Consider the following 24286-nt stretch of genomic DNA (forward strand, 5'->3'; position numbering starts at 1 on the left):
ACTAAAATTATATCAAAATGAATTAAAAATGACATTTTACAAGCACATCACAAAGAAAAGTAGGACATCTGTGTAGAAAAATGGCAATTAAGAAATAAACAAATAGGATCACATAACTCAAGAAAAATTAAATAATCATTTCACTTTGGTATTCACCAGAATAACCAGAACAGGTTATAAAGACACTAGTTTAGGTGGTGTATAATGTCAAGTGTGCATTTTAACGTAAAAGCAATGTATTGAATAAACTAAAATTCAAAAGAGATGATAAATCCTTTGGACTGGATGGATGTATTTGTATTAAAATAATCTAGAAGAGATGGCAGAGACATATTACTCAATAGTTTTTTTTTAAAAATGCATAATCCAGGTGTACTTGACTAACAATTTTCATAATTAAAAACATATACAAAAAAATTATAAACCTGCCAGCTGAACATCAATAGTAGGAAAAATAATGGAATAGAAAAATATTTAGCCAAGGATAACACAAAGAATAGCATGTATTTCACAAGAGAAAATCTGGTTTGATCAAACTTTTATGAATTATGCAAAAGTTAGAGAGAAAAGACAATGGTAGTGAAACTTCAGTAAGGCGCACCATGATAGATGGTAGCTGGAGACAAATGGCAGAAAGAATTCCCAGCTGTCTTACAAAATGCAGAGCAGGGGAGTCAACATAATTTGTAGTTTATCACAAGTGGCAAAGCAATGATCCACAAGGATCAGTGCTGAGACTACTGCTATTCATAAATTTATACTGACTATCTGAAATGCAAAATCAGAAATATAATTTCTGAATTTATATATATCAAATGTAGAAAGGGGAGGGGGCTTGGAAAATAGGGAAGTAACACTGGTGTGGACTCGTTGAGCCAAAAAGATGTGTTTTTAGATCAGATTACTTACAGTGTGGAAACAGGCCCTTCCGCCCAACAAGTCCACACCGACCCTCCGAAGCGTAACCCACCCAGACCCATTCTCCTACATTTACCCCTTCACCTTACACTATGGGCAATTTAGCATGGCCAATTCACCTAACCTGCACATTTTTGGATTGTGGGAGGAAACCAGAGCACCCGGAGGAAACCCACACAGACACGGGGAGAATGTGCAAACTCCACACAGAGAGTCGCCTGAGGCGGGAACTGAACCCGGGTCTCTGGCACTGTAAGGCAGCAGTGCTAACCACTGTGCTGCCCAATTTTCTTGCTGGGTATCGTACTGAACATAATCAAATTACTATTATTCCACCATGGACTTCTCTCCAGAAGAAAAACGTTCAGTCAAGTATTGTCTCATCTCAAATATAACAGAACAAATCTCAAGTACCTATCCATTACTACATCTCCTGTACTCCACTCTAGTTGTTTTCTTCAAACTCTCCATCTTTGTCCCAAGCAACATTGGGTCAATTGCATCCTGTGGCATGTTTAATCACTGCAGTCTTTACTCATACCTTTAACTTCAAACAAAACAACACTGATAACTGTAAATCATCTTGGCCTCTCCTGGACTACATACTCTGCCACAGTCGAAGCCCCAAGACCTGAACTCCAAAATTTTCAGGGAATTGGAAAACAATGTTCCAGATTATGAAACAGGAGGCAAAGCAAAGCTTCAGTAAAATATGTTTACATTTTCATGTTCATCGTTAGTTATAAAAAATTTTTGGGTGGGGGGGGGTGCAGGAAGTGAAGAATTATCCAAGTTTTTAAAAAAGTGTTAGCCTCCAAGTGGTCTTGCACATTGATCACATGACGTGTCGATCCTCAAGGCATGAGTGGGAAGGCTGGGGGCAGAGACTTGGAAGCTGAAGGTTGGGTGACAAAACCTCCAACATCCAGACAGCGTGATGACTCTCCTTCCTCCAAAGTGCAGACAACACAGCCTCCCTTTTTTTTCAAATACTACTTTCTGACTCTGGTTTATCGAGTTTGGATTTCCTGTGACTGAAGGTTTTGGCAAGAGCTGTAACTCGTACTGTTGCCTGATTGGTGAATGAATCCTAAATCAGAACCATCAGTGACTAAAGAACTATGCAAATTAATAGCAGCACCCCCGCACCAGAGGCTCTACAGCATTGAATAGAACCATCAGAAATAAAATATTTGGATATTCCTGGTCTAGCTGATGCGTGTTGACAAGCTGTTCGACAATGTATCAGCACAGGCTACATTTGTTTTCTTTTTTCTCTAGGCCAGAGGCACTGAGGCCAAGTTTATTGGTCCATTTGGTCCCAGCCAAGATCAGCAAACTCTGCAGAAGCCAGAGTTTCAATAGCTCAGTTTTTGTGACTAAGTACTTGAGACCTGCTCAAGTGTAGCTTCCACAGCATCATAGTTTTATACTTCAGTAACTTTGCTTTAATAGCGATGGCTCGGAATGGGGGAGCTGAAGGAGATGGGGCAATGGAGGAGGAGGAAAATTGAGGGGTTGGAAGTAGAAGCAGTAAAGGGGGATTAAAGTGGGATATAGGGAGGAGGGCACAGGAACAGAGGAGGGAAAGAAATGAGAGAGATAAAGGGGGGGAGGAGGGGGGGCGCGTGGAAACAGGGAAGAACGGAGAAAACTGAGTTGGAGGGATTTGAAAAAGGAAGCGGAGGGAGGAAGAGAGATTGAAGAGGAAAACAAAAAAAAAGGCAAATGAATTAGGATCCTGTGATTCATAGCTTCGATCATGATTCATTCAAGGCTGGCTGTTTCCAATTTACATGAACAATTTCGATGGAGAAGATTGACATACACTGATCCTGTTGGTAGATTTGTGTGACAGACAGACAGAGACAGAAATGAGTCAAATATTAAAAAAACATGCTTGGGCAAAGAATGGCGAATACAATTTCAAAACCGCAAACAAAGCTGGAAAGCCACTCAGCCCACCCAGTTGATCGTATCAATAGGAATCGAAGATTCTTCCTTCTGCACAATCTAATTGGTCCTGAATAATTACACTTACCTACACATGAATTATGAACAAGTATAAATATTCCATGAAGGAAGAGAACTGAGAAACAGTAGCTCATAGCAAATTAGAGTCATAGGCATACAGCATGGAAACAGCCTGTTTAGTCAACCAGTCCATGCCAAACATTATTGCAAACTAAACTAGTCCCACCTGCTTAATCCTGGCCCATATCCCCCCAAACCTTTCCTATTCAGGCACTTATCTAAGACTATATTAAACTTTGTAACTGTGCCTGCATTTACAATTTTTCAGAAAGTTCATTCCCCACACAAATCACCCATTGTGTAAAAAGGTTGTCCCTCACGTCTTTAAATCGTTCTCCTCTCACCTTAAAAATATGCCCCTTGCCTTGAAATCCCCCATCCTAGGGAAAAGACACCTACTATTAACCTTCTCAATACCCCTCATGATTTTATAAACCTCCATAAGGTCACCTCTCAACATCCTATGCGCCAGTTAAAAAAAGTCCCAGGCTTTCTTTATAACTCAAATCTTGCACTGCTGGCAACATCCTGTTAAATCCCTTCTGAACTCTCTCTAGCTTAATAATATCCTTCCTATAAAAGGCGAACAAGCAGAACTGTTGCTAAAAGGAACACAGACAATACTGTTTACGAAGACTTTAATAATAGGCATTTGGTGAGGTGCCATGGAGTAAGGTCATTGATAAAATTCATGCATGAGATATTAAAGGGAATTCCACAGCACAGACAGGAAGTTGGTTATAGTTCAGAAAGCTTTTGCTATGGGCAAAAACAATGTAAACTCTGATGTCCTCCAGGGTTGATAACTTTTTTTTAATATAAAAATGATCATATCCAGTCCATTTTATCCTAATCACATTTAATGTTATCCCTCCCATTCCTTTCAAGTCTGCCAGCAGTCAATAAGGTTGTCCTATTCTCTGGAATTTAATCTGTTTTTTTTTCCCCCCCCGAGCTCTCCACGACGAGAAACAAAACAGTCTGTTTCTACATGCTCTGTCCAACCCTTTACAACTTTAAAATTTCTATCAAATGTCACCCCATAATTTATGTTGTTTGAAGTCTTGGTATATGTATTTTCTAACAGCAAGCAGCCACCAAGAAACATTTGTACACTCTCCAAACTATTCTATCTATAGATAACAAAGTTTGAAAGCAGTGTGAACTAAGAGCAGGACAAGGAAAGACTTCAAAAGGAACATGGGAACTGGCAAGTGGAAAGGGTGGAAAAGTAAAAGATGAAACAATAGCAAGATATGACATACACTTAATAAACAGAGGCATAGGTTACAGGGAACATTTATAATTGATTAGATTGGCCTCAGTATTTTAACCTATTCTGGGCACCACGTTTTAGGATGGAAGGGAGGAAGAATGTAGTAAAGATTTAGGGAATGGTTTTGGGATACAGGATTTCAGTTACGTGGATAGCTTGGAGAAGCTGGGAGTTATTTCCCCAAACGGAAGAGATTTGACAAGCGTTCAAAATGATGAAGGATCTCAGAGTAGATAGCAAGAAATTGTTTCCACTGGAGGGTCATGAACCAAAACTTACAAATTTAAAAAGGTGAATGGCATAAGAACCAGAGTTGATACACAGAAAAGTCTTTTTAACAAAAAATCCCAGTAATGCCTAGTGTATAACATACAACCTGAAAGATTAAATCACAGCTATCAGAAAAGGAAGAAAAAAATGGTTAAGTACCCAAAAGGGGAAAAGATTTGCAAGCTAAACAGCTGAAAAATTTTCTCGCAGAACACCACTATGACACAGTGGCCAATTTATCAATTCTACAGACTGTACAGAAAAAAAAAAATTCAGACTTCAATTTAACAGCTACTATCCCAAAATTGGGAGACCATTGGAGGTTGGTCTACTGTGAAGGGGGAGGAAAAGAAAGAACACCTTTCATGACACCTCAAAATACTAGATCAACAACAAAATACTAATGTTGTTAAAAGCAAAATAAGAAATGCAGCAACCAATATTCTTGCAGCACGTCCCCCCAGAATTAGCAATGCAATAAACAGCCATAATTATTTCAGTCGTGTCAATAAATGGGCAAATATTGGTTCAGCCACCAGATAGAACCTTTCGCTCTTCTCAAAAGCACGTCATGGAAAGTTTCATATCCACCTGAGAGAGAAAACAGAACCACAGTTTTAAACAACTCAGTGCAGCATTCCCTCAGTGGTGCATCAGAGTGTCAGCCTTTTCTTAAAAAAGGAGCATAGAGTCAGAGACACCAATAGAGATGTCAGATGTAAGCTACTATATAGAAATGTAAAGCAATACAATTAGAGAGAATAAATAGCGGAAATATCCACTAAATAGGAAAAGAATCGGAGCAGACATCAAAAGATCAATGAATATAAACTCTTTCCATGAGTCAGTGAGCCAGGAACTAAAGGCCATAAACATACAATCTTTGTCAAAGTGCAATGAGAATTTTTTCAAACACACAAGCTATTAGAATGCCCAACCGGAAACAGAGCTAGAAACGGATTTCAGAAAACTAAAAAAAAAGTGGAAAAAGTTTTGGAAAAGAAAACATTGAAAAGGCACTACAGGATAAGGAACAGCTCATTAAAACGGAGTCAGCGCAGAGAACAAATGGACAGAATAACTTTTTCTTTGCATGGTAAAACTGTCTGATTTTAGAGAGTAGGAGAGAACCATGCACCAGCCTCATGTTGGAGGTCGTCAAAGACTCACTCCTCAGTCTATTCAGCATGAGGGGATATAACTTGTTCATTTGAGGTTGTAAGCTAGTGGCCAGGCAACTTAAATGCCTTTTTACTGCCTTTAAACTGGGTGCGTAAATATGTTTAAATACATTTTTTTCAAAAACCACACAGTGCACACAATAGGAAGGAATTTAACAGCTGCAGGGGCCCAGTATCTCTCTGATCTTCACCACTCAAGACTCATGAGATTTTAGTCTCAAAAGGTTTCCACATGGTCCTTATGCCCACTATTCCTCATTTTTGGTGTAACATAATACTCAAAGTAAATAGACTAGAAGCAGTTTTTTAAACAAACAGCACAAGCCATTATTTAAGTTATAATCCATTGTTTGGGGTTACATAGTGGAACAGTCTGTCAGAATTTACTACAGCTGATGATCCTCCAATATCAGTGCTGGTTTCAAGCTGCCTTATATCACAGGACTCACACTTACTCCTGAGATTGCCAGTAGCTGAAAACTGTCAATTGTGATACTTTGGATTTCTCCATGTGATATCGAGAAACAGCTGAAGACATTTGATGCAGCAAAGGCTATGCACTCTGACAACATCTCAAAAAAAAAAGGACACGGAAGGCTAGTGGTCCAAACTAGACATCACTAGCTGAGTAACTCTCATATAGCTACAACACAGCCATCTATCCAAGTGTAGAAAATTACCCAGATATGGCTGGTGCAAATGAAAAAAAAAATCCATTCAATCAATTGCCACATCAGATATTTGTAATCAACACGTCCAGGTCTGTAATGACACATCTTCTGGCTCAAAGACAGGGACACTACCACAGTACCTCTCAGTTCATTCTCATCAGTGAAGTGATTAAAGATGGTGTTGACAGTACTATCAAATGGCACTTAGTCAGCAATAACCAGCTCATCAATGCTCAGTTTGAATTCTGCCAGAACTACTTGGTTCCAGAATTCATTAGCCTTGTTCCACACATGGATTAAGAGCTAATTTCAAAAAGGTGAGGAGAGTGTCTGCACTAAACATTAATACGTCATTTAATGGAGTATGGCTTCAATGAGCCACAGCAAAATTGAAGTTAGTGAAAATTTATCAAGTTATCTACCAGTTGGAGTTACATAGAATCCTTACAGTGTGGAAGCAGATTAGTCAGCTCAGCACCAACCCTCCAAAGGAGATCCCACCTAGACGCGCCCCATTCCTGTAACCCTGCATTTCCCATGGTTAATCCTCCTAACCTGTACATCCGTGGACAGTATGGGCTGTTTAGTACGGCCAATCCATCTGCTTACACATCTCTGGACAGTGGGAGGAAACCAGAGCATCCAGAGGGTAACCCACGCAAACATGAGGAGAATGTGCAAAACTCCAAGCAGATAGTCACACAGGGCTGGGATTGAACATGGTCCCTTGCACTGTGAAGCAGCAGTACTAACCACTGAGCTAAACATACTGCCATAGCACAAAATTATGATTACTGATGGGTTTTGGGTCGCTGAAATAGTTCCTCAGGGTAGTCCCCTACGCCCAAACATTTTCTGGTACTTCACTAATATTCCCACCATCATAAAGACCAGCATTGAGATTATCACTAATGATTTTGTTGTTTACTGCCATTTGCGATTTCTCCAATTCTGAAATATCAGCAGCAGTCTATGTGCAAAACATTCAGGCTTGGGTTATCAAGTCAGTCTTGGGTCATAAAAAAATGACCAATTCTCACAACAGAGAATCTAACTAGTGCTGAATGTCCCAACCATCATTCTGCACATTACCATCGGCTCGCTATATAAATACAGAAACAGCAGCAGGGACTGAGGCTAGGAATACTGTGGTGTTCAACCCACCCCCTGACTCCCCAAAGCAGGCCCACCATTTATAAGCCACAAGTGAGGACTTGCCTGGAAGAGTGCAGCTCCAACAAGAAGTTCCACACTATTCAGGATAAAGCCATGTGCTTGATTAGTGCCACGTCCATCAACTGACCCATTTACCATCTACAAGGTGCCACAACCTTCCAAATCTTCAAAGCCACTTTCAAAATATGCAATCTTTACCACCTAAACCAGCAAAGACAACACCACCTGAAAGTTCCTAAGTCACATCCTGACTTGGACCTATAATTGCCATTCTTTCAGTGCAGGGATCAAATTTCTGGAGCTCCCTCTCTCAGCACAGTGTGCATACTCACACAGTGATTGCTGGGGATCAAGGTGACAGCTCACCATCATCTTCTTAAAGGCAATTAAGTATAAACAATAAATCCCACCTTTGTCAGCAATGTTCACTTCCTATACGTGAATAAAATATGAAAAGCTAGGTAAATAAGGGCAGAATTTTTACTTTCCACAACACCCAAGTCACTAGCTGATAGTATCACACAGTTAGAGATATGGAACTGGTGAATTGGGCAGGGAGAGATCTTCAACTCCACAAAATAAAACTACGGGAGACCAACTGGTCTGATTAGATGTGTGGCCCAGCAACACGTGGTGTTTATGGGAAAGGAAACATTAACACAACTTCTGCCTTCAAACCAGGAATAATAAGAAAATCAGGCACCACTGAAGTGTAACCTGCCAAGGGGGTGAAAGACCGAAAACTGGGGCTCCACTGTAAATAATATAGATTCTTTGCTTTAATTCCACACAATAGGAGCCAACAGAAGAAGCAATTAAGGAGGAAGTGAGTTCAGACAAGGTCTGTGCAGATGGTGCATCTGTGGCACAGGCTGGAGGTTATTTTGTGTCTGACAGAGACTGTTAAACATTCCCTCTCCACCCCCTACTATTTACCAGGACTGAATTCTTCTTTAAAAAAAAAAGACAAATTAGAACTCAGTTTGAGATCCTGAAAACAACCACCCAGACTATTTCTCAGCCAACTCCTGCAGAATTATTTATTTGAAACACAGTCTCTGTTTAATTAGGATTGGGTTGAAACCATTCTGGAGAAGCTTGAGTTTGGTAGTATTAAAAAAAATGAAAAATGTATACCGGACAGGTAAAACAATGGATTCAGATATTATTCCCAGTCTGAGAGCACAGCTGAAGCCTTGCCACACAACTTTGTTAAAATAAAAATTTATCAGAATAAATTTACTACTTGATGATTGAAGTTAAAAAGAAAAAAAACTCATTTCTTTGGAGAACACAGGAGCTGGGATAGAATCGCAACTATATATAGAATCACAAGACTATGAACTGCCACAGGGAGTGGTAGATGCAGGTATAGTTACACCATTTAAAAGACATTTGGACAGATACAAGAATAGAAAAGATTTAGAGGGATATGGACCAAATACAGCCAAATGGAACTATTTCAGTTTGAGAAAACTTGGTCAGCTTGGAAGAGTTGGATTGAAGGGTCTGTTTTGTGCTGTGCAATTCTATGACTATAAGGCACATCCATTCTATTTTACATGGTCAGTGATAGGCCAGAGATGAGGAGAGGTACATTAACTTTGGAGGTAAACAATTGGCAGGGTGCAGTAGTGAAAAGCCTATACCTCATTTAAATGTGGGAGGGGAGCTTCGGAGAACCACATCTATCCTGGGACACGACATCAACCACATGTTTACCCATATTCTGACTTTCACATGTGCTGCTGTGGAAAAACCAGAACAGCACCATTCTACTTCATTGTTTGGTAGAGGCGTTTTCTCTTTAAAAAATCAGGGAACATGGAAAGAAAGTACGAAGAGCTACACAGCCTAATAGTATGAAGAACTCAATGGTCTAAGAGAGTATAACTAATAGAAAACAAATGGTGAAAAATCCTGAAGAACAAAGCTGACGTAACACAAATACTACCTTATAGCACAAGGGGTGCATGTGATGATGCACAATGCTTCACCCAAATCAGTTTAGTGTTTGGTTACAGGCAGTCATCTTCATCAGAATCATGACTGAACAAGCTCCGCCGTCCAGAAAAGATTCTAGGAGCCAGCTTCATCTATCCATAACATACATTTGATCAAGTTCAACAATTCTGAAGACACATTAGCATAGAAGAACAAAGTGGAACATCAAAGCAGGTCTCGGCTGTTTAGTCAGTCTCTTCTGCCATTCCATGGTCTCATTAGTATCCAAACTCCATCTTCCTACCTTTCTTCTGTATTCCTTATCTACTAGCCTCCATCCCAAAAGCTCCAAACACATCTGGCATTCGCAGACTTCAGCCAGACAGAGTTCTACATTTTAAGCATGTTTTATGTGAAAATGGCTTCCTAATTTAAACTGTCTGCAGAACGATGGACAGTCTGCAATAAAACAGAGAACTGGAGGCAATAATATGCTATGAAGAACCAGACAGTTGGGATTAGAGTGATATGGCTGCAGAACAATCAGAACTAGGAGTGAAATACCGCAGGGTGTAGAAAAAGATTAAAAAAAAGGAAAGAGAGGTAGAGTAGCTGAACTCAATAGATAATAGTATTCAAAATGACTTGGCCACCAGCAAGACAGAAATAGCATTCATGTGTTAAGGGGCTGAGAATAGATCTTGAACATAAAATGGATAATATTGGCAAACAATGTAGTGCAACAATGTGAAACACTTACAACAATTTTCATAGTCCAAGAAAAACATATCCTGTTGAGAAACAGGCAAAGCTAAACATCAATCACCATGAATGATTCAAGACAGGGTAATAAAAAGTGACACAGACCAAGTATAGACATGGACTGTAAGCAAGACCCCTGAAAAGAATACCAAAGAGAAAAAAATACAAAATATTCCAAATTTAAAAAGGTGTGCAAGGAAACACTTGACGGACAGAATATCATTTGCAACATTACAGAAATAATGGCGATAACATGGTAACTCTGTGTGGTACTATATTAATACTGGTTATTTTATTTTTTTAACTAATGGCATGGGGATATTGGTTTGTGCAGAGGGGGTTTTAATGCTTAACTTATCGGTATTTCTGGGGGAATGATTTTGCTTAACCCAGTATGAGAGAGGGAGTCCCAAAAGTGATAACACGAATTTGTTTGGATTAGGTGAGTTTTATAAGCCACAGCATACAGAAGATTCATTTTCCTCTGAAAAGGATCAGGAATTTTTGTTTTCATCAAGAGGAAATACCCACAGCTTGGAAAGTTGAGACTTCCAGTCCAGAAGAATTTGGTTTGAAGGCAATATTTGGAGCTGAGAATGCCTAAGCTCAGTTATGTGACAACCAAGGAAGAGTTACCAAACTTTCAAGACCGCAAATTTTTTTTAAAAAAGGTTATGTTACACCTATAGATGTGATCGAGAAGTGAACAGTCTCTGATGTTTGAGTACTGCACAATGATGGCATTGTGATAGATGGAATTATATTTTTTAAACTGTATTTTGAATTGAGGAACATCACTTAAAAGGGATGATGGCGAAAAGGAAATGGCAACAAACAGTTCATGGGTAAACTGCAACAATTGTTTATTCCTGTCTGGTGCAAAAGTAAAAAAAAAGGAAAAAGAAGCCAAACCATGGCTTACAAGTGAAATTAGAAATTGTATTAGATCCAAGGAAGGGGTGACGGGGTTACAGTCAGGGTTGAAAAATAAACAGACCTGAGGAGTGGAAGCAATTTGAATTCAGCAATGGAATCTGAAACCAAAAGAGGAAAATACTGGAAAATCTCAGCAGGTCTGGCAGCATCTGGAAGGAGAGAAAAGAGCTGACGTTTCGAGTCTAACTGACCCTTTGTCAAAGCTTTGACAAAGGGTCAGTTAGACTCGAAACGTCAGCTCTTTTTTCTCCTTACAGATGCTGCCAGTCCTGCTGAGACTTTCCAGCATTTTCTCTTTTGGTTTCAGATTCCAGCATCTGCAGTAATTAGCTTTTACTTTTATGTAGGACAAAGGGATTGACTTAAAAAAGGGGGAAAAAAATACCAAATTAAGCTTGCAGGGAACATAAAAACTGACTGTAAAAGTGTCTATAGATCTGTGAATGGAATTAGTGAAAACAAATTTAGGCCCTTTTCAGAAACACGGGAATTTATAACCGGGATCAAAGGAGTGATCGACCAACTAAATACATACTTCAGTTCTGTGCTCACAAAGGAGGGCATAAATAACATATCAAAAATGTTGGGAAACTGAACATTTAGAGAGAGAGGTGCTGAATATAACCTGTATTTGTATGGAAATGTGTTTAAGCAAATTGATGGGATTGAGGGCTGAACAATCTCTAGGGTCTGATGATCTATATCCCAGAGCACTTAAGAAAGTAGCCCTAGAAATACTGGATACATTGGTACATCTTCCAAGATTCTATAGATTCTAGAATAGTTTCTACAAATCGGAGGGTAGATAATATAAACTCCATTTAAGAAATTAAGCAAAGCATAAAACTGGGAATTAATCAACCAGTCAGCTTGATATCAGTAGTGGGGAATATGCTAGCGTCTATATATATATATATATATATATATATATATTAAAAAAAGTCGATAGCTGAGCATTTGGAAAACAGCGGCAAGATCAAACAGTCAGCACCAATTTATCGAAAGGGAAATCACGCTTGATAATTCCAGTGGAAGTCTTTGAGGACGTAACTTGTGGAGCTAATGAAAGGGAGCCAGTGGATGTGGTTTATTTAGACATTTAGAAGCTTCTTTAAAACAAAAAGAGATCAGCATGTAAAATTAAAACGCGTGGGATTGAGGATAGCATATAGAATTGGAAGGGAACAGGTGGACAGACAGGAAATAGTAGGAATAAATGGTCTTTTTCCAAATGGCATGTAGTGACTAGTGGGGTTCACCAGGGATCAGTGCTATGACCCCAGCTATTCACAAGTTACATTTAGTTCCCTCAGCTAAAGCATTAATATAATATCTACAAATTTATATATGTTACAAAGGGATGGGAGGTAGTTCACCGCTACCAATCCTCCTTCGTCTTTAATAAGCTGAAGACAAAGCTAGTGATTAGTAGTCGAGGATACATCACTGTAGATTATAATTTCAACAGAAGTTGCACTCTTCTTAGAGAAATAGTATGTTTATTATATGACAGCAATAAGTACAAATATACTTGGTCATGCTTCATCTCTAGGACTATAGTGAGCTATTACATCTACTCCCTCCAAAAGTTCAAGTAGAACTCGTCACAGTCTGTTGGTGGATTCATCATTAGGATGGGTGGAGCATGTAACATAAATATTAACTCCTTCAGAACAAGTCATGGTGACAGACACAAATCTCCCATGCAGAGTATCTTCCGTGCCCTTATCACCTTCAGAACTTCTTCAACATGGTTGGGACAGGACTGGGGTACAGTAATGCTAAGCACCAGTTGGTTTCTTCCCCATGATTAACCTGACACCATGAGACTGGGGCCCCCAGAGGGAGTGTACAGAGAGCTCCCAGGCCCACGCCCCACATCTGAATGTATATAGGTTGTGCAGCCACCTCTGCTGGGTCTGACATGCCTGTGGGACAGGTTGAATCAGGGATAGCAATGGACAAGTCGGGAAAATTGAATCATCATAACAGCCAGCAAGTATGACTAAGCCATCTTTGGAATGAGTCCCCCAATTTTGGTACAAGTCCTGATTGAGGACAACTTTTCAAGGTTGACTCAGCAGAGTCTGCCTTTGCTGCTTTCAATGCCTGAGTCATGATGGGGTCGGTCTGGTTTTACTCTGGTCTCAAACCACTACAGAACTCAAAGGGGTGGCTTGACATGCCATTTCAGAGGGCAGTTAAAACTCAACCACATAGGCTTGACCAGGTAAAGGCAGATTTCCCTCCCTCATATGACAGTAATTTCTGTCTGCTCATTCTGGGTTCTTATGAATTTATGCACCTTGTAAATTTATGCACCTTGGTCAAGTCTCAAATGCAAAGGATTCAATCCCATATAAATTAAATCCTGGAACTCCAGAATTTGTCTTTTAATCCTTTTCTGCACCCTCTTGGAAACCCTCACATTGCTGTGCACAGAAATAGACAGCATCTTCATGGATTTCAAAAGGACAAAATTTTGTGTACTCAGCCTCATTGGGTTTTGTTGACAAGATAACAATTGATGAAGATAACAGTGAATGTAAGTTAATTGAAAGTTGCGTGAAAATCTAGATAAAGGTACCAAAAATTAGACTAAATGAATAAACATCAGAGGACAGGAAATCTGCTTAGACATTTTGCTACAAGTCAGAAAACAGTCAAGGAGGACAAATGATATTTATTCAAAAAGAGGAAGATGACAGTAAGTGGTATTCCAGCTAGATCAGTGCTTGGAGTACAGTTGTTTATACTTTGTGAAAATTATTTCAACTGAAGGCAAAAAGTGGGTGGCACGGTGGCTCAGTGGTTCGCACTGCTGCCTCACAGCACCAGAGACCCGGGTTCAATTCCCGCCTCAGGCGACCGACTGTGTGGAGTTTGCACATTCTCCCCATGTCTGCGTGGGTTTCCTCCGGGTGCTCCAGTTTCCTCCCACAGTCCAAAAATGTGCAGGTCAGGTGAATTGGCCATACTAAATTGCCTGTAGTGTTAGGTGAAGAGGTAAATGTAGGGGAATGGGTCTGGGTGGGTTGCGCTTCAGCAGGTCGGTGTGGACTTGTTTGGTCGAAGGGCCTGTTTCCACACTGTAAGTAATCTTAAAAAAAACACAAATTCTAAATTTGGAGACATGATCAAATTTTGGGGTGGAGATAATCGATACTGAGGAGATAAATATGCAAAATTGTTATTTGATTGGCAAATTAATTTTAACATAGAAATAAGGTAATACATTTTGGCAAGAAAAATGAAATTTTTCAAAAGGCAAGCAAAGGAACCTAAGAGTACAAGTACCCAAACCACTAAAAGGAACAACACAAGTCAACAGGGGCAAAGGCAAACCAATCACTACATTTCAGGTATTGAAAGTAAAGTCTGTACGAGTTCAATACAACTTTGATTAGACTGCACATGAAGCACCAAATATGATTCTTACTACCATACTATAAAAACAAAAAAAGATATGTTGGTAGGAGAAGGAAAGATCTACAAATACATTAACAGAATGCAGGATATATTCATCATGAGGATAAACAGATGAATCAAGTTTTTTTTGAAAAAGCACCACCAAGATTTATTTACAACATCTTTAAACATGTAAAAAGGTTTTGATAACAGATAAAATGTTTCCAGTTATGGCAATGAACAAAATTAAATGCCATCGATAGAGAAAAATCACCAAAACAATCAAACAGGGAATTAGAGAAGTTTACGCAGTGTGGTGAGAATATGGAACTCGTTGCCACAGCGAACGGTTAAAATGTAGCACAGATGCACTAAGAAATTAGACAAGCACATGAGGGAGAAGGGAAAAATGCTGATATAGTTAGATGTGTAAAGATGAGAGGAGGTCGACTGGAATAGAAAAGTCAACTTGAACTGGGTGATCTGGTTCTGTGCTATGTCACCTTTGTAATGATTTCAAAACTGAACAGCCTGGCTCAAATTCAACATGACAAACTGTTTCTCTGGATTTACTCACTGCAACAGTGATTTCTTTGTACCTACTGTTTTATCATTTTAAGTATCTCAGTTAACATTTTAGGACAAAGCTGGGTGGGAGGGTGAACTGTAACAAGGACACACAAAAATACTTCAGTGCAATTTGGATAAGTTGAGTGAGTGGGCAAATGCTATTCACTTTACTAGCAAAAATGGAAGGCAGAATATTATCTGAATAGCAATAAGATTGGGAAAGTGGAGATGCAACGAGTTCTATTGCTAAAAGTAAGCATGCAGGTGCAAGTGAAGAAGTCAAATGGTTATGTTGGCCTTCATAGCAAGACGATCAAAGCACAGAACAGGGATGTCTTGCTGCAATTATACAGAGCACTGACGAAACCATACCTGTAATAGTACAAAGTTTCAGTCTTCCTACTGGAGGAAGGATATTCTGGCTATTGAGGGAATGCAATTAAGATTTACCAGACTGATGCCTGGGATGGCAGGACTGACAGGTTAGAAACCTATAACTATAGAATTTTGCAGAGTGAACACAGGATGCATATGCACAGTGACAGGGAAGTCCAGAATCAATCTAAGGGGTTAGAATCTATGGATACACGGTAAGCCATTTAGGATTGAGGTAGGGAGAAAATGTCTTCACCAGAGAGATTGTTGAACCTGTGGAATTATCTGCCACAGAAAGGGATTAAGATCAAAGCACTGAATGTTTTCAAGGAGGAATTAGATATAGTTCTTAGGGCTAAGGGATCTCAGTGTTCAGGGACAAAGCAGGAATAAGGTACTGAGTTGGAAGATCAGCCACAATCATGTTGATGAATGGCAGAGCAGGCTAGCAGGGTCGAATGGCCTATTTTCCCACTCCTATTTGCTATGTTTCTATCAATCCTCAACGCTCTAATTGTCTAAATAAGCTTGTGCAATCATTCCTCATAATTTAACCTTTTCAGATCCAGCAAAGCTGTATTTCACTTTTCCCCAAGACTGATAGACAGTACCCTTTCTGATATGGGATGGCCCAAGATAAAAGTAGTACTTTGCATGTGACTGAAGTTTCTGTGATGGAAGCACCACTATTTTCCTTTCGTAGTACATCCACATTAAAACCAACTCACCAGTTGTCTTGTATGCCTTTGGTACCAAAGAATGACCTTATAATGAGGTGTAGATATAGCCACCAAATCTTTTTGAAACTCCACAATTCCTACTGGGATCCCAAAAGTCAGCATTTTCTAATACAAAACAGCTCACATCCTACATCAGTAGAATCTTTCCTGACAGGCTATGTCCAAATTTCCAACATCTCAGGAAACATCATGGCCTGCATACCATTTGTCCAGTTTAATTTGTACTGTTTTTTTTATGACCCTTAGCCCTCCTCCCTGCCAGGAGGGCATATTAAGCTTTGAAGCTGTAAACTGGCTCAGCACTGACCACAATCTTCCTGTTGCTAGTGGAGAATTCCTTCGGTTACCAAATATGCCACTTGCTATCCCCTTGGCCTACATCACTGGTGGGGAGAAGATGCTGTGGATTTCACCAGTTTCTTCATTTCCCCACCCCCCACCTTATCTCACTTCCAAACTTCCAACTCAGCACCACCCTCATGACCTGTCCATCTTCCTTCCCACCTATCCGTCCTATCAAACGCCGATCCTCCTGCTCCTCGGATGCTGCCTGACCTGCTGCGCTTTTCCAGCAACACACACTCAACCCTGATCTCCAGTCCTCACTCTCTCCTATTAAGACACTCAGTTGTATCAGACAACCAAAAAAACCCACTACCACAAGCGCAACTCTTGTTGCGCAAGAATTTCCAATCTTAGCAACAACTTCTATTTCCCCTAGAAACAAATAACAAAAATTATCTAACAGGGTCGTAGAGGCAGTGGGTGGAGTACAAATGTTTTTTCCAGGAACTAATATGACCCTTTGACTGCGGCCCTGTGGCAGTCCAGAAAATATTAAGCATCAACACAGCACATTCTGTTAAGCAAAAACAATCAGTCATGGTTTTAAAAACCAGTGGCCTTGAAATTCTTGGTCTGCGTGGGTTTCAGTTGCAGAGTGAAGAGGTGGAACTGCTCTTAACAGGGCATGAATAGAGAGACCAGGCATACTTCAGATCAAAGTTGCTTCTAAGTTCACATTCAGCCATGGGCAAAGACTCCAACGGATGCTGGAAAGAGCCAAGGGTTGGTTGCCCAGTCCGGTTTCAGTTTTGCTTATGTCAGGCAAGGCAACAAATTCATCATAACCACTGACTTCTGGCCTCAAGCTTTTTTTTTTGGGGGGGGTGGGTGGGCGACAAGGATAGAAGTGGTGGCAGCAAAACATCAGGAAAGACTTGTATGCTGATCCCTTGCCAATGATTTAACAAAAAGTCATTCAGACCCAGGTGGATGGAGAGAGGGAACCGCAAACAAGAAAATTTGACTCTGAAAATGCAGTCTCATTTCACCGCCCCAAACAAAACACCAAATCTCATACACTGAACTATAATGGTCTACAGCGTACTGGTCTCGATGGTAGAATGAGCTTCTGAACTAAGGGAACCAGATATTTCCTTGAAAGGGAAAATAGCAAGGCATGTTGAATGAGCGAGTAAGTGTAATAACCTGGAGTCAAACTTAAGAGGATGAAAGTTGGTCTTTGACTGCAAGGGAGCTTTCAAACTGGCTAGGACTTATTTAGAATGATTGGTGAAAACTAATTTCACCCTAGCACTTGAATCAATTCACTACTTTCAACTGTCTCCTTGATAAAACTCCATTAAAGAATCCTGCAAAGAGACTATAGTTTAACCTCTGGCCATTGACGAAATAAGACTTGTATTTATATAGCAGCTTTCACAGCACAAAATGCTTGCCAGCATACTGCAGGAAAACAGCAGGCAATGTACACACAGCAAGCTCCCACAAATAGAAACATGATAAATGGAAGGCAAGTCTGTTTTAGCGATAAGAACAAGTGTCAACCAAAGGAAATTCCCTCCTCCGACCAGACCTCATTTTAAAATCTTAACTGAAAGACACTCCCCATCTGCCCCCATGCAGAAGTCCTCTGCAGTCAATCAAACGTGTGGGTGTGTGTGTATACACACTAAGAACCTGGATCAAACCTGAAGCTGACTGCACACACAGACTGACTAGACTGTAACATGAAGAACTGACACCCAGACAAAGTGTCAGAGGGTGCCCTATGGAACCACATCTTGGAACAGTCAGCACAGTGAAGGAACTAAATAATAACAATAGACAAGAGACTGGGAAACAGAGGTTTGAACTTCACTGGGGTTCTATTGTACTGACCAAGAAAAGAGTGTATGTTAGCTGCTTAGGAATCTCATAATCCAATACAGAACTTGACCACTTATGAAAAGACTCGAAGTATTACATACACAGAAAATAATAATGAATGTAAAACAATTTCTACAAAAAGAATCATCAACCCATTTCATACAAGCTCGAGGAAATAGAAGAATCATTGTCTCTCGGAAGATTTTATATTCTAGATCCCCACCTCTCCCATTACATTTTCTCCCCTAATGGGGTTAAGATCTTCCAGAGAATGAATTACACAAGAAACAAGCACCTGTGCTTCCTATACATATTGGGCTAGGAGCCAGAAAAACAGCAGATGCTGGAATCCAAAGTAGACAGATAGGAGGCCGGAAGAACTCAGCAAGCCAGGCAGCATCACGAGGTGGAGAAGGCAGTGTTTTGAGTGTAGCTCTTCTTCAGGACTGGGGGTGGATGTAGGAGGAGCTGCAGATAAAGGGGATGGCAGGGGCAGGATGCTGAAGTGGGGAGAGGTGAAGACAGGTAGAGAGTACAACCTGGTTGGTCAACAGGAGGAATGAATCTGATTGGTGGCAGGGAGGAGTGTAAGGCAGGGCAAGGGGCTGGGAAGGGACTTGGAGGACTGGAAGGGAGGTTATTTAAAATTGGAGAACTCAATGTTGAGTCCTCCAGGCTGCAAGCTGCCCAGGTGGAAGATGTGGTGCTGTTCCTCCAACTTGTGATTTGGTTCATTGTGGCAATGGAAGAGGCCAAAGGTGGTCATCTTGGAAGGAGAATTATAATGGGCGGTGACTGGGAGGTCCAGTCAGCCCCTACAGCCAAACTGAGATGCATGTCAGAAAGGAATTGGGAAAGGGAATTAAAATGTAAACTTAGGAAACAGTTCATACAGCATCTCAGCTGGGCCCACAGGGGCCAACCGGACGTCCCAGTCACTGCCCATTTTAATTCCCTTGCTGACATGACCATCCTTGGCCTTCTCCATTGCCATAATGAACCAAATTGCAAATTGAAGGAACAACACATCATCTTCCTCATGGGCAGCCAGCATTGAGTTCTGCCATTTCAAATAACCTCCCTTCCCATCCCCCAACTCCCTTCCTAGTCCTTCCCCCTCCATTCCATTCCTCCCTGCCACCAACTGGATTCATTCACCCCACTGACCAACCAGGGTCGTACCCTCTGCCTGTCTTTACCTACCCCCACTTCACCACCCCATCCCTGCTACCGTCTTTAATCTGCACCACTTACACCCATCCCCAGTCTTAAAGGGTTACATCCAAAACATTGAATTCTCTACTTCCTGATGCTGCCTGGTTTGCTGTGTTCTTCCAGCCTCCTGCCTGTCTACTCCCACACATACTTTGTATAGACTACAGGCTGTTCAACCACAGAAGCCATCATTAAGGAACCAGTTCCTTTCCTCACTTATATGTACTTGCCACTGGAGGGAGTCAGTCAACAACCAGCCAGGATTAGCACCCAATGCAGTTTATTCACACATCACACATGGATTCCAGAGAATTTAAGATCAATTGGATGCCTGGGCTAGTAATGCAAAACATGTGGACTTATATTTTAGAGAATGCAATTTCACCGTGGAGATGAGAATTTGAATTCAGTTTAAATAAAACTACTGATATCTGTGAAAGTGACTGTGAAGTTATCATACAAAAGCAACCAGGAATTTACAGTACTGTTCTTTAAAGAAGGAAATCTGCCATCTTTACCCTGTCTGGACTAAATGTGACTCCTGCCCCACACGAGTGCCTTCTGTCGTGTCTGAGCAAGTTATACCAAACCTGCCACCAGCAATTCAGGGAAAGGCACAATATTCCCCATTCATTTCAAGTCGACAAGTGTGGCACTGGAAAAGCACAGCAGGTCAGGGAACATCCGAGGAGCAGGCGAATCGATGATTCGGACATAAGTCCTTCATCAGAAAGTTGAATTCAATGAAAACGTTTATTCAATACAGAGTATGGTTTCGCTGGGGCTCAACTCAGTGCACAGGATGCCAGCAAAAATTCTCCAGCAAAATATTCTCGTTAACGCGGACAAGGAATACCCGCTCAGAATTCCAAGTGCGGGTTTATAAACAGAGTTGCCTTTGTTTTCTACACTACTCTCCCTAGTGTCCCGACCAACATTAATTCTCTGAACCAACACCTAGACAGAGAGAGAGGAGCCGCTAGTGGTATCTTGCCGCTGGTTGTGGGAGCTTGGTTGCCGCGTTAAAAATACACGACGCCGCTGCAAAAACGTGCTTCACCGACTACAAGGAGCTTTGCAGGCTCTATATAAATGCAAGTTGTTTTTATTTCTCTCCGCACGCTTTATTTTTTTGAAGCTGGAGGTTCTTCGAACAGATGATTCAGGTATTAAACATAATCTTTAAAATAATGAAGATAAACCAGTACAGTGACTCCAGTCTAACACAGCCTCTTACCTGGGAGATGAAGAGCAGACAAAACAGGAACCGCATCCTGCCCTTGGCCAGTTTCCAGTCTGGGTGGATTCAACTCAGATTTCAGTGTTGCTCAGTCCCGGCTTAGTTTAAACTTGCAAACTTCTCTGTCGAACTAATACCAGCCTGAGAATGAGAGACAGGATTCGTTACTTAAGACTGTAACGAAAAATGGGATAACAAGAACTGCAGGAATGGAGTCTGGCGGAGCCTCTGGCTTTGTCCAGGGAGGGAACCCTCCAGCTCCTTCAAATAAAAGGCAAAGTAGCGCGGATGTTGGAAATCTGAGCCCCCACCCCCTCCCGGCCCCTGATCCCCAGCCTGGGTGCTCGGAGCTGCTCAACGAACCGACCAGAGCGGAGCCAAAGGCTGAGATTGCAAGGCACAGCCCCAGAGAGGGTAAGAGAGAGGAAGGGGAAGAGAACTTACCGGCCCCCCCAAATCTGCACTGAACCAAGTGCACTCACCTTCACCCTCTGTGACCTCCCTGCTTTCCTTTTTCGTTTCTCTGTTCTGCCTGTCTGTCTGTCTTTCTCTGTATCAGTCTCTCTCCCTCAATGACTGAAATGTTTCCAATTGCTTTCTCATGGAAGAAAAACCACAGAGAGGGAGGGGGTTAAAAACTCAACCCCACGTGGTGCTGTTTGGGGGTGGGGGGGGTGCTGGGGGGAACATACTTTCATTCTGATTGGCTGAGAGCTGCAGTATCAAAACTGCTCTGGAAATAATAACTTGTTAACCAGAACTTCAACTCTTAAAGCCGCACCGCATAGGAACGTCATTTTCAGATGTTCAACTGTTAAATATTGAACTATTCAATATCAAACTGATCTGTTGTGTTCCTTTAACCATGACGGCTAGGCAGAGGGTGAAATAATAGTAGAACAATTAACACCACCACTAATAGCTGAAAAAAATGCCATTGTGATTTGATGATGGAAAAAATGTTCAATTGTGTGTAAAAGTATTTTTGGATATAAAAATAGGAAAAGATAGGACAAGCGTTTATAAACCCCTTTCATGTTTTCTGTCAACAATTCACTTCTAGATTGCAGCTGCTTAGATTCTGTAGAGAAATACTGTAGCCAATTAGTGTTTGGCAAGATGCCACCAACAGCCGAAGAAATAAAAGACCAGTTAATCTTTAATAATGATTCATTTGTGGGGAGGAGGGATTTCACTCACTTCTGTACATCAAATACTGCATTGGGATCTTTTACATTCTCCTGAGAGGGCAGATGGGGCATCAATTTAATGTCTCTTCCAAAAGCGGCACCTCTGACAGTGCAATACACCCTTAGTGCAGCATTGATGTGTTAACCCAGATTATGTGTACAAATCTCTGGATTCACAGTTGGATTTGTACTCGCGAGAGATCTCCCAACTGTGCCAATTAAAAAAAACATTTTCTTTATAATTAAACAAATATTTAAATACCTTCTGCATTCAGTAAACTTTTTTTCTCTTCCTCTGCAACCCTTTTCCAGGATTTACTGAGGAACGTTTTCCAGGGTACAGTTCAATGTGTGCCGAACATGTTAACATTTCTTCCGAGGACATGAATATCAATGATAAGGAACACATTAATTACTTATTTCTTAATCATTTTTGAGAAGATGGAATTTCTCCTTGAATAAGTCTCCACAGATAAGGGGTGCTCCCATGATGATGTTCTGTAGGGTTAGATTGTCCTGTGACACCTCAGACATAAGCAATGGCAATAGAATGAGGTCTATTATGGCAATTACTCCAAACAAACTCAATTTATCCTCTTGTCCAACATCAGTGCATTTTCCATCAGTGACTCAACCAGGTTCAAACATTATTATAGAATTAGTATCAGGCCCTTCAAGAGTGAAATCAGGAAATAACTTTTCACAGAAAGGCTCATGAAAATCCTGAACCCTCTGTTCCTGAAAAGGCTGTGGATTTTGGGGCAATATTGCTTTTAAAAATTGCAATCAATATGATTTATATTGGGTAAGGGCAGCAAAACATATGGACCTGAATATTATTGGGATCTAACTCGCCCTGATCCAGTGGAGAACAACCTCAAAGGACCGAACGACTTCCTGCTCTTCATATGTAACTGGAGAGAGATCAAAACTGAGATCTCAAAGTAAAATCAAAATGTAGTGGAGGAACACAGCAGAGCAGTCAGCATTTGTGGAGAGGGCAACAAAGTTAACTCTTCGAGTTCAATAAAACTTCATAATCAAGCAATGACAAGATTCCAAAATCGTTATTCTTGTTTTCAAATCCCTCCATAACCTCACCTCCTTCCATGTCCGTAATCTCCTCCAACTCCATAACCTCTAAAATGGCTGCACTTCTCTAATTATGAGCTCTTAAACATAAGAATATAAGAATTAGAAGCAGGAGTTGGAGAATGGGTGAGATTCTGAATGATTACTTTGCATCAGTGTTCACTGAGGAGAGGAACATGATGAATCTTGAGATTAGAGATAAAAGTTTGATTAGTCTGGATCATGTTGGCATAAGTAGGGAAGATGTGTTGGGTAGGCCAGAGGTTATTAAGGCGGACAAATCCCCAGGACCAGATGGGATCTATCCCAGGTTGCTGAGGGAGGGAAGAGAGGAAATAGCTGGGGCCCTGACAGATATCTTTGTGGCATCCTTAAATACAGGTGAGGTGCCAGAGGATTGGAGAGTTGCTCATGTTGTCCCCCTGTACAAGAAGGGTAGTAGGGATATTCCGGGTAACTATAGACCAGTGAGCCTGACGTCAGTGGTGGGGAAGTTGCTGGAGAAAGTACTGAGGGATAGGATCTATTTATGTTTAAAAAAGAATGAGCTTCTTAGTGATAGGCAACATGGTTTTGTGCAGGAGAGATCATGCCTTACCAACTTAATAGAGTTCTTCGAGGAAGTGACCAAGTTGTTAGATGAAGGAAGGGCTGTTGTTGTCATATACATGGACTTTAGTAAGGCATTTGATAAGGTTCCCCATTGTAGACTAATGGAGAAAGTGAAGTCACATGGTGTGCAGGGTGTTCTAGCTAGGTGGATAAAGAACTGGTTGAGCAACAGGAGACAGAGAGTAGTAGTTTCTCGAAATGGAGAAAGGTGACCAGTAGTGTTCCACAGGGGTCAGTGTTGGGGCCACTGTTGTTTGTAATATACATAAATGATCTGGAAGAGGGCACTGTTGGTTAGATCAGCAAGTTTGCAGATGACACAAAGATTGGTGGAGTAGCAGAAAGCATAAGGGACTGTCAGAGAATAAGGAGGATATAGATAGACTGGAGAGTTGGGTGGAAAAGTGGCAGATGGCTTTCAATCCAGACAGATGTGAGGTGACGCGTTTCGGCAAGTCTAATTCTAGAGCGAATTATACAATGAATGGAAGAGCCTTGGGAAAA

At 40.9% G+C, this 24286-nt stretch overlaps 1 protein-coding gene across 2 annotated transcripts in view; it reads right to left on the bottom strand.

Moving 5' to 3' along the window:
- Positions 1-21526, bottom strand: part of nradd (neurotrophin receptor associated death domain) — a 32795-nt gene extending 11269 nt beyond the window's left edge. For both annotated transcript variants that reach the window (XM_043687977.1, XM_043687976.1), the window contains exons 1-2: positions 21371-21526; positions 20886-21029 (exon numbers count right to left, since the gene is read on the bottom strand). In XM_043687977.1, the coding sequence (XP_043543912.1) occupies positions 20886-20921 (36 nt within the window). In that variant the 5' untranslated portion in view covers positions 20922-21029; positions 21371-21526. The remainder of the gene's footprint in view (positions 1-20885; positions 21030-21370) is intronic.
- Between the last annotated feature and the right edge of the window lie 2760 nt (positions 21527-24286).

Source organism: Chiloscyllium plagiosum, chromosome 4, assembly GCF_004010195.1.
Source record: "Chiloscyllium plagiosum isolate BGI_BamShark_2017 chromosome 4, ASM401019v2, whole genome shotgun sequence".
NCBI lineage: Eukaryota > Metazoa > Chordata > Chondrichthyes > Orectolobiformes > Hemiscylliidae > Chiloscyllium > Chiloscyllium plagiosum.